This window comes from Solea solea, chromosome 9 (genome assembly GCF_958295425.1).
Source record: "Solea solea chromosome 9, fSolSol10.1, whole genome shotgun sequence".
Taxonomy (NCBI): Eukaryota; Metazoa; Chordata; class Actinopteri; order Pleuronectiformes; family Soleidae; genus Solea; species Solea solea.
In genome coordinates, this window is record NC_081142.1 from 14,340,296 (window position 1) to 14,352,432 (window position 12,137).

Below are 12,137 nucleotides of genomic sequence, written 5' to 3' on the forward strand. Positions count from 1 at the left end.
TCTTAACCAACTTGATGCCTAACTCTATCCTCTTATTCCTTGGCTCTTGGCTCTTGGCTCTGCATGAGAGTTGCCTATTATAATCCATCTTTCCTTTCCTATTGGTCTTAACGCTTTTATTATTTTAATGTTTCTGTTGGTTTTAAGTTGGTCTTAGTTTTTTCTTATGTTGTTTTATGTCTAACTGTACAGCACTTTGGTCAACTTTGTTGTTTTAAATGTGCTTCATAAATAAATTTGGATTGGATTGGATGGATCCTTAACCTTAAGACTATAAAGTCAGAAATTGCTTGTCACTGTAAATAAATAAATACAAAGGGTAACATAATTGAGAAATAATTAGATAAAACTGAACAATACATATGCGTTCAATAGTGATGATGTTTTTTTTTTAACATATATTTAAAACAAAGAAAAAAAAATCAAGTATTTAGATGGACAAAGAAACTAATATTTTACGGCCAAGGAAGGAAAGGATCATTTAAACAGACGATCAATACATTTTGAATCGTCTCATAAAACCAATGACAGTGTGATAGGGGTAGTTTGTTGCCTCCTGGTGGTGATTGAGGGCGTTGTAGTGATGAATATTAATGTGATAAAAACAACAACAATAATTTACAAACAGAAGATACATATATGAAACAAATGTATATGGGGATACATAATAAAGATGGCTGTTATTTATGTAGTTAGAGCCACAGTTTATCTGTATTCAGGACATTTGTACATCACGTGTAAATCTGTAAACAAGCGAAGGTCGCTGTGTGTGTGTGTGTGTGTGTGTGTGGGATCAGAGTCTCTGTGGCGCAGCCTCGGTGCAGGATCTGATGCGGATCTGAGGACGGTTTTTAAGTACAGCCGGAACAACCATTGCTTGGGTATTTGTTGACCCAGAGTCTGCGCTGCGTTTATCTCCTCAGTATCGGGTAAAAACGACGATTATGTCGAGGATGAAGAAAGGAGGACGAGCCTTTTGTTTGACTTCAAGCATCTGAGTCGTCGTCGCGCAGCAGCAACAGCAGCTGCACTGTGGAGCGCGGAGGAGGGTGGTGATGATGATGATGATGATGGCGAGGCTGTATTAATAGGAGGGTTTGAGTGTCACAGGCTTTCACTGTCGACATCGGGGGGTTTGGTGGAGAGTTGGTGGACCGGGTTGGGGGGGCTTCCGATCCAGACTGCGCACTTGGAATTAAGAACATAGAAACAAAACAAAAACAAACAAACTCTAAAAACAGGGATTGTCGACAGACAGCCACTAATCATGGAGGTGTTGGCAGCCCTAAATTTGAACGATTATGCTCAAGCGTTCTCCAAAATGGGGATGTTCCCCGTGTTTGACCTCGCCTATTACATCGTGTCCATCCTCTACCTCAAGTATGAACCAGGTAAGTGTGTCTCACACTTGTTGTGTTTGTTCAAGGCGAGTGTTTGTCTTTTAAATGACGGTTCGTGCTTCATCTGTAAAGAACACCATGCTGTTTGGCAGGTGCACGAGCTTCACGCTCACCACAGATAGACCTGTGCGTAAATACGCATTCATTTAGTTATATAAAGTATCTATCACTACATATTTCCAATACACATGTAATTATAAATATGAATGCAAACATTTAAAATGTACAAGCGAAGAGTTAACTTTAGAGCTCTAATGAATGCATGAGAACTTACTCTACTTTTCTAACTTCTCCTCACTCCAATATCCCAAAATGGACTTTCTGTCTCTGTAATGTCTATAGTACCCTGTCCTTATAAAGTATGGCCTGTTATATAAACTGTAGCAGGAGCAGCACTTAGTTGCTGTGAGGGAATGTCTTCTTTTACCTTATTTGCACTGTAGGGAATCACTGAAGGGGATTAAACCACCCAGCTTTTGAGGTCAGGTCTGATAATATTTTTCTCTCCCAATAATTAACTCTTTTGAGTCACCGAGCTTCATGAGGAGGATGAAACCCGAGAGAGAGCCTTTGTGCATACCAGTGACTTGGGCAATAAATAGAAATCCTGAAATAGACAGTGTCAGTGGGCCTCCAAGACTCCTCTGCTGCACACTCGTGAGCTGCATTTAGGACAAGTGTATTATTTGCACTTTGCGTTTAATGTTAAATAAGAATTTGAGGAAGAGGTCCACTGTGACCCGATTGTCCTCTGGAGGAGTGTGTAGCCTTTGAACATGCTCCCTTTTCTTGGCAGAAGTTTACAGCTTGTACAACGTGTGCTCTGTACTTCAAATGCTGAACCTTCAATGTTTAACCTTTATATAATTGTCCTCCACTGTTTCAGCTGCAATGATGTTCAAGTGGCTTGCACCCGCAAAGTGAAGTATTGACTTGTTGGATGTGATATTCTTATAACACAATAAAATATTGCATCAATCTCTTTTGTTACAGGGCTTTTAGATACAAATTTTAGATACTTCAGAGTGTGTTTACAGGTCTCAGGGAATAGATTAGTACTTTGTTCAAAGTTGCAGTACGTGACTCAGAAAGCTGCATGGTGACACCTTGGGTTGGAAAAGGTGAGTTGTTGGTGTTGTCAGAAAGGAGTGAAGTTCTCTCTGTGGGTCACTGATGAAGATTTCATTCAGACTCTCCAGACGCTTTAAATGTATGTCTTGGTGTAGTTAAAATACTGCATATTCCATCTTGTGTAAGTACTTACTGTAGTAATTTAATTACAGTAATAACTTTATGATACTTTTCATTAATTCCGCTGCTGTTGATTCACTGGTTCACCCTTTATTTCATCAGTTTATTTTGTGCCATATTACGTTAAAAATACCCCAAGAGCATTCAAAGCAGGAATGTGTTTTTAAAAGTTAAATCGGTCATCGGGCTGCGACGTGCATGTCAGAGCTGTATCTCCTTGCATAGTACAGAATATTTAACAGTCAAATGACTCGGGCTGCTGACATTTGAGCTCGCCCTATATCCACTGAGCAGAGACTCTCAGTTCACACACCACATGTTTGAGGGGCAACACATGAATGGGTTTGTGTGAGGGTCAGAGGTTAAGAGAGGCAGCAGTCGAGCAGAATATATTTATAGGGCAACATTTCTCCGGATCGTATTGCTTTCGTTCGCACCAAGACACCCTCACCCACCTGTTGTTGGAGATTTGTGCTCTCCATTTACTGTACGTCTGTAACATTGTCATCTGCAGCTCATTTGAAACCCGTCCCCATACATCACTGTACGTTTTTATAACGTGCTGTTGGCTTTATTCATATAGATCTTACTTATGCATTACAAGAGTTAGGTTTCTTAAGTGTACGGCTATCACAGCAGTGTTGGAAAGAAGCTCAGTACTTTAAACTGAGTGCAGTACTAAAGGTTTGCTTATATTTCACACATACTATGTACTTTTACTCAGCTTCATTTGGTTAATAGATTTCAGACTTCATAATATGGGCAAAAAAAAAACTTTAGTGAGACTATGTAACTTTGGGTGAATGAAAATGTAACAATAATAATTTGTACTGGTCATGCTAGACCAACTAAGACAAACTAGCTAAATCTAACGTCAATAACTTGCTGATAATAAACTAACTTTATATTTACAAGATGTAAAAAAAAATAAAACAATGACCATGACGATTATAACATTGGCTATTGCACAAGTGCCAATATCCAATGTCAAATGCGATGGGTTGGTCATAAAGTTTTCTTAATATTATGTCCTAATATTATATAAATGAACAAAGGATAGTGGTCTTTTTGTGAGTACTGAACACTTAAAGGCAGGTGAAAGTGTTGAGGTTGTGATCTGTAAATGACTGTAAAGATTGTGAGTCAACATGAGATGATGTGAGACGTATTACGTATTATCAGGGCGTGCACACAGTGCACAGGGTGTGGACAAAGATACGGCACGCAGACACACAAGGGATCCACCGATTGAGTCTTGTCACGGTCACATCTAACAGAAATGTTCTCGTTATCCACAGCCCTGATCAAGCAAACGCTTTGTCAACAAAGAAGAACGATTACCGCTGAGGAAAAGCAAATCAAATAGGACTCACTCAAAGTTTGGAGGCTGTAATCATTATAAAGATCCTGTATTGATGTCCTCATGGGGAGATTTGGGAGAATGGAATAGACAGAACATATGAAATATGAGGCAACATAAAATATAGAGTTTGCACACATTGTGTGAAAAGTAGGGCTGCAAACTAACAATTATTTTCCTCGTTTAGTTGATGAGTTCTTTGTTTCAGAAAGTGTTGATCAGTGTTTCCCAAACCTCAAAATGATGTTCTACTTAAAACATTGTATCTTTCTCATTCAAATTAAGGATTGATTGAATTGTTGTATTTATATAGTAGTCAATTATTTAAAATCATACACAAAACATGTTTGAAATATTGCATTTTCTTCAATTGCAATACTTATGGAATCAATATTTTAAATGGGAAAAACAGAAAAAATGCTTTCAAACTTACATTTTAGCCAAAAAAAACTTTTGAATTTCACTCCACACATTAATATATATATGAGCAGGATAATAGGATCAAAATCACTTAAACTAACTTTATACTCTCATTTTTCTTTAAAGAAATATGCAGTTGGTGGGTGACATCTTCTCCTCTGTTTCAGGCTCGGTGGAAGTTTCTCGTAGGAGTCCCGTGGCCTCCTGGCTGTGCGCCATGCTCTACTGCTTTGGTAGTTACATCCTGGCAGACATCTTGCTCGGCAGCAGCCCCATCGACTATTTCCAATACAACAGTCACATCCTGCTGGCCTCAGCTGTCTGGTGAGTAAATCCTCAAAGCAACTTCACCTTTCAGCTTTCTTTGAAGTCCTTGTTTGTCCCCCCCCCCACCAACCTGTTTGGTGCTGGTCTTATAGCTATTGACATTAACTATTGAAGGTTTTTAAAGTTTGGTTTATGGGATTTAAAGTATCTGAAAGGACATCAACAGATTCAAGTGCAACAAATCTTTCATAATTTGCGGAGCTCACGCAGGCAACATTATGGTACTGGGAAAGTGCTCTTCAAAAGGTTTTAATATTTTTAGAGTATATTCAATATTTTTGAATCATAAATAAGATACATATTTAAAGCATATGGCTGCTGCTTAACCGTCAAAGTCTCTGCTCTTTCTTCATAGCACAGTTTCCCCACTAGATGTCAGTGTTGCCTCAAAGTCTGTCTGCCCTACATTGACTTTACATTAAGCTAGCCTGTGTGACCTCTCTCCACCCAAACCTAAAATCTGAGAGTATGATATCAGAGACTTGGAGACAAAATAACAATTAAACCAGTGACCATTGCTAAATGTGAGGATTATCAGTAACTTCCAATCCAGTATCAGCACCAGCATTAATGGTCAGAAATGATTTTCCATCTTTAAAACATTTCTTAGTCCTCCATCAGACACTCAGATCTGACCTGAAATGCAGACATCCATTAGTAGCCAGTTCTTCGAACCTCTCAGTTAAAGGCACACTATTACCTCCATGATCAGCTCTCTGACTAAGGACAGCACTCTCTGACACAATACAAACACATAATAGTCCTGCTCTGCTCTACTGCCCTTGAAAGAAAAATAGTCCCATATTGCAGCTAAACATGTACTTAGAAGCCCGGAGGTCAATGGGATTTTACCTCCCTTATTCACCTTTCTCACTGAGAATGACGAGTCAATCAATATTCCTCACTGACTGCAGCAATCACTCGGTCATTAAAGTGTCTTTGGCTTCATGGACATTTTCTACCCCATTAAAGAGACAGACATTATTCATTGATTCATATTCATTCAACTCTGAATGCACCATAATGGAAGTCCCAGAATTCCTCTAAATCGTTGCCGTTTTGGCGCAGTGAACCACTACATACAGCTGCCGTCTGTTCCCTTCAGATAAAGTGCTTTTAATCTGAATCCTGTCTGTGCCGTGGCATGGACAACTACTTGTCCCTCTTTCTACTGGGGTCCCCCAAGTGGAAGTAGAGTGCTGGACCCGTTCTTGTTGCAATAATATATTCTACTTCAATCCAATTACACATTATGCATGGCTTCTGATGTCACTGCTAAATAGAAATCTCATCTTAAAATAGGCCAGGGTTACCTCTAACTACTGCTACTAATATGTGCTGCTCTTACTACTTGACGGCTTGGACGGGTCCAGCACAAGTTCCATGGCTTTTGTTAAGCGTCCCTTCCTAATCGTGATGTTCTTTTTCTCTCCCCATGTTGGAAACAATCTCAGGTACCTGCTCTTTTACTGCCCACTGAACCTATTCTATAAGTGCGTGGCCTTCCTGCCGGTCAAGCTCGTGCTGGTGGCTTTGAAGGAGGTCGTCCGCGCACGTAAGATCGCCGCCGGTGTTCACCATGCCCACCATGCATACCACCACGGCTACTTCGTCATGGTCATCGTCGGATACGTCAAAGGTCAGTGTCTTCTGCTTTCATGGCAACATGTTAGTCACACACAGTGTTGGAAAGAGACGGTCTGCCTATCGTAAGCTCCCAAAAACTTCTATAAGAACACGTCACCTCTTCTTCAGTTGGAGAAAAGCTGAAGCCAAATAAGAGCAGAGGTGTGAGACACAGACGTGTTTGTCCTCATTTTATTTTTATCTTCTCAGGGTCTGGAGTGGCTCTCATATCCAACTTTGAGCAGCTGGTGCGTGGCGTGTGGAGGCCCGAGACCAACGAGATCCTCAACATGTCATTGTACGTCTGAGTATTCCTGCTATGGCCGTTCTGATTTCCTCACGTCGTGCACTCATCACTACACATCTCATCCAGCACGGAGGCTTGTGTGTGTATCAGTGTGTCACAAAAACCTAGAGAGAGAAAAAAACTAGCACACATCAAGTGTGACTTTTCTGCATGGTTCTCATCATGACACAACTTTAACTTTACAGAGGAATTTGAATAATGAAGATGATTTCATCAATCGTCACCCTCAACAAAAACATCTGACATTTCTGTTAAAATAAAACAAGCCTTTCACACCGTGTCACAAATCTTCAGTGTGCGTTGGTCGAGAAAATGTGTGAACTTCACATAATGAGTTGAGGTCCATTGATGACCTGCATCATCTGTGATTTCAGCCCAGTGCTAAATCCAAATACGATGAACAGATGTTTTACTGACCGTTTGTCTTCTGTCGCTGCAGCCCGACCAAAGCCAGTCTGTATGGAGCAATCCTCTTCACCATGCAGGAGGCTCACTGGCTGCCGGTGTCCAAGAGCACACTCATCCTCGTCTTCACCCTCTTCATGGCCACAAGCAAGGTTAAGTGTTGTTGTCAGAACTGGTTTGACTTCTTGGAATTTAAATCTGAAATCCCACTGCATGAGCTTAAAGCAGGTGAACGCTGCTGTAACTCAAGTTTACGACGACACTTGTCTGTGGTCACACAGAATAAATGCTCTGGTTCAACAAACATGTAGAGAAGTGAGATTATCAGCATTTTGGTTGCGGTTTATTGGCATGTTGTTCATAATTTCTACCTGCAGCCTCACAACAAGGCTAGTTTAGGACCCAAGCGCAGGCAGGCGAGGAGACATGGAAGCTTTTAACCGTTTATTCAAAAGGTTTAACAAACATGAGTAAGTCAACTTTATTTATGTAGCACTTTTCACAGATAAGGAAAGCGAGATAAGATAAGTGCATCACAGGGCGATACAAGTAAAATACTGATAGTTTGAAACCGACATGATACGAGCCCTTTTGTGAGCTCCAGTTAAAAGCCTTGCAGCAGAGTTCTGGACGACCTGAATGTGGTCAAGTGTCATCTTATTTAAACAGATAAAAAGACTGTTACGATAGTGAGGGAAGTGGTGGAAGTGTCTGTAGTGGAGGAAGCGTCTGTAGTGGAGGAAGCGACCAGTTCCCGAACGGCAGTCAGGATAAGCATCTATGGCAGCACGCACACGTGAGGAGCACAGGAATTAGTAAAGGCAAAACTATAAGCAGCAAGCAGACACTAGCATTAACCAGGTTTTCAGGGGGGGGCATGACATTACTGCTGAGTTTGTCTGTTACGATCTGGCGATGAGCGACTGCAGGACTGAAAAATTTAAAGGCTGAGCTGATGAGTGAATTGGGAGCAGGTGAGCTCCTGCTGCAGGTGAGCTGATTGCATGCTGGAGGTAGAAGCAGGAAAGGAGGAGACGAAGGATGAGGCAAGGCGGGGCATGACACTTCCGTCAGAAATATTATTTTACTGACAGTGAGAAGCTCTGTTACCCTCGTCTCACCATTAGATGCTTCTAATTCTTACAAACCTGAGAAAATTTGAACTTTTCAATCTTCCATCAGGTGGCGATGACTGCCCGACACTCTCATGGCTCCCCCTTTGCCCTCATTGAGTCGTGGGTTTGCCACCTGCTGTTCGGCTCTCCTCTGGGAGGCTCCGAGGAGGACCACCATCACCCTCCCGCCGCTGCTGCATCTTCACCCCTCAAAACCAAGGAGGAGCTGAGCGAGGGCGCTCGTAAGAGGAAGGCCAAGAAAGCCGAGTAAGAAGTCGCACCGTGATAAAACTGCATCTAACTCGTGTGGAGGCCCTCATGGCCTCCACATGATGGGACTTCCCATTCCTTCCTAGGGAAAGGGGCAGTTTGATGTTTTACCAAATGAGACCCTTTCTGTTAGAGTCAAATGGTGCTTTCTGCATTTGACATGGCTTGAGGACTAAATACCATGGCGAATGTTCCACACTTCATCCCAATCTGGACATTTCTAAAAACGTATTTATTTATGTCTGTGAACATCTGTTCCCAACACTGTGTGGTGACCCGTGTTTGTAGGAGCTGCAGGATTCATTTTACGATGCGCCGCACCAGTTGTTGTGACACCAGGCATCAGTGGTTCATTTTAGTCCACCACACCACACTTTAGTGAAGAAACAGAATCTGACTGTCAATCAGAAACTCAAATGTGAATGAAGCATTGTGCGAAAGAACATTGCTGCTTTTTACACTGCGACAAAGACAAATCCGTGTCTTTAAATAAAATCAAGAGAAACAGCTTGTCTTTGTGAGTTTTAATTCCCTTCATATCATATCATTAATGTTTTTGGTCTTCATTCATTCGTTAATGTTTCTGGTGTGTTTTCGAGTTTTGGGTTTACATAGTAATATGTGCTATTATTGTATTACAACACACAACACAGTGCATTACACTGTAGAAAGGTACACTAGCAGCTTAAAAAAATTATGATCATATTGACTTGATTGTCCAGGACTGTTGTGTACAATGTCTTCTTCAAACGTGTTTGTGACGATTGTCAACCTTAAACTAATGCTTTTTATATAAAAAGGTGTTCAAGTGCTTTGGTAAAAAAGGGTTAAGAATTAAATGTTGTGTTACAAATAAGACATGCATTTGATGTCTGCACTTTGAAATAAGAAACAATGAGTTTAAATCTCTGTCTAGACTAGAACAGTTTGCACTCTACGCACACACACATATATATATAACATATATATATAATGTATATATATATATATATATATATATATAACTAAAAACACAGTGTATGTATGAAAGACCACCTCCTCTCCACTGTCAGCCATCTACAGTATATTTAACACAAGTCCGCTAAACCCTAGTTTTTCTTCTCCTCTGGTTGAGACATTTTTGAAAGAGGTACCAAGGCTTTTGAGGCCTGATGCCGTTCAGTATTTCTGATACTTAGCAGCTCTGTGCTCGCCTTGCTAGAATCCTGTGTGATGAAGTGCTACAAGCTTCGTTATTGGGTGAGTGGTGCAACAACCCAAACAACCAAAGTTGTGAAGCCAGTATTTCATGTTTCCTTAAATTTAAAATTTGTTAACAAAGTAAACAAATGTGGTCACTTTTTTTTTTTTTGCCTTTTTCTCTACGGAGCTCCACCTACAGTTTTGGAGTACATATTTTTACAACACCACCATAAACATTCATCCATCCCCGCCAATGTTTTACGGCTTTATACTCACTGCAGCAAAAACGCAGTCAAAACTCCCCTCTCCTGGCCCTGTGCATTCGTTTTCAACGGAGACGGCGAACACAATCCGTGGAGCCATGTCCGCGCCGATGGAAGAAACAGCCAACCACCCACTGAAAACAAACGTTGACAACAGACACCATTCATAAAAATAGCAACCATCGAAGAAAATGCAAATGCATAGAGAACAGAGAGTTTATCCCAAAGATACTTACAAGTCTAACAGTATTAGTAATGTTAATGTGTGGCCCCTCGCTTGTTTAGACATTCATTTCCTCTTTCTCACGTCCTCCAACAATGGTTTTCTTCTTCTTTTTTTTGCTTTTTACTCTATTCTCTACTCTTATCGTTTTTTGGCTCTGACATGATGAACGTCATGACAGAGCTTGATCGCCTTATAGCGTTATAGCCCGTACCTGGCTAGGGTGTGTGTGTGTGTGTGTGTGTGTAGTGCCATAAAGCAATTCATGTCTCTCCTCATTGTGAAACATGAATTGGACTCTAGGTTGGCAGCCCTGATCTTGCAAGGCTGGTTTTCCACTAACAGACGGTAAAGGGAGAGGAGAACAGCCCCCAATCTCCCCGCAACAAGCCCACAGTAACTCCAAAGAACCCTGTATAGTTCTGCTTCAATCTCTGATGACACATCGTGGTCATTTTGTGTCTTAATATAATACATTTCGTACATATATCACCATCATGTTTTGTGGTTATTGCGTCTTTTGATTAACTTTGATCAATGTGATGACTCTTTCTTTTTTGCAGCCATTTGCTGATGATGATGATAAAGACAATCTCAAAGATGAATATCCAACATTAAGAACTTTCCCCAAACATTTTAGCATGTCTTCATAATCTCTGTGTTACGTAACTGTGAGGCTGGAGAAAGGTGATGGCAAAGGTCTGAGGTGAGCCTGAGGTCACGTCCTGAGAAACTCGGAAGTCCCCCGTTGTGTTCTCAAGCTCTTGTAGCACAGACAATAAAGCATCACTGATGAACTTTGCAGGAGGTCGTTACACTCGACCTTTAACCTAGACATTCCTCACGGCAGCCCAGAGATAAAAGATCTGTTCACTGCACTTTCAAGTTACATTTGTAGCACTAAATAAAATGATGACCTAACTCTCATGGGAGACTTTGTTTTCAGGTTTAACGGCAACATTCATTTTTATTCATACTCACTAGAAACCCGGGAGTATTTCTGTAAAAAAATCAGAAATCGAATAGCTGATGACAGACTGAAAGATATCCAATTCTTTCGTTCTTCTTTCGTGCTTTTATTTGTTACATAAAGGTTTATTGTTTATTTAACAGGGACAAGCTAATTTACAAACAAACCAATTATGAATTAGGACAGAATAACAACACAACATAGTACTGTTCATAAGAAAACTAATGGACACGTGGACAATTAGGACAAAATGACAATACATTAAATGGCCTATCACATTATAACTACATTTGCAGATTTTAGTTTCAGTGTATTTTGAGAAAGTATCCAAACTTCCCTGGAAATCGTCAGTTCCATCATCGTTTGATGAAACACATTAAAAGACAAAAGATATCCATTTACTGGTGATGGTTTAAAGACGAGGAAGAAGATGTCATAGGTGTACAATTCGGCAGCAGTGACATGTTGTGTTTGTTCTCCCGTGTGATGCCCACAGAACGAGCATTTCCCCTGCTCCTTTGGGCAAGGCAGCAAGGAGGCAAGGACAGCGAGTGCAGAGGTGGCGAGAACTCGTCAAAGTAATCTGGACAAAACCCCAAAACCTTTTGCTGCGAGGAATGTAACCAACATCTGCTGATGCCATTACTGAAAAACACAAACACACACACACAGAGTGCATTTTTGCTTTACCCACAGTGGACCGCTGAAAAATGGCAACCAAGTGTGGACCTTTTGGTTTATTTAAGTCTCCCTTTCCTGATATAAGTGCAAAATGGCTCTACGTGTGTAGAAGACACGTCAGTCTATCCCGTAAGAACATCCCTGATCAGTGTTGACCTGTCCACTTACGAAACAACTGTGATCTCTCTCTCGTCAGCGGTTTGTCTCTGGATTTTTACTTTAGATGATAAATCTCATAAATACTGAAGCTACATTCTCAGAACCTCGGAAAGCGCTCCCTTGACACGTTGAATAATTGGCTCAGAGAAAACTTAACTCTTTCTTTTGAAGAGTCCTT

General features: G+C 40.8%; 1 protein-coding gene across 1 annotated transcript; it reads left to right on the forward strand.

Moving 5' to 3' along the window:
- Nucleotides 1-1,107: 1,107 nt before the first annotated feature.
- On the forward strand, nucleotides 1,108-8,988 carry tmem38a (transmembrane protein 38A). The gene is made up of 6 exons (XM_058638545.1): nucleotides 1,108-1,391; nucleotides 4,599-4,755; nucleotides 6,213-6,397; nucleotides 6,595-6,682; nucleotides 7,131-7,248; nucleotides 8,279-8,988. The coding sequence occupies exons 1-6, from the start codon at nucleotides 1,268-1,270 to the stop codon at nucleotides 8,480-8,482; spliced, it is 876 nt and encodes a 291-aa protein (XP_058494528.1). The 5' UTR covers nucleotides 1,108-1,267; the 3' UTR covers nucleotides 8,483-8,988.
- The last annotated feature ends 3,149 nt before the right edge of the window (nucleotides 8,989-12,137 follow it).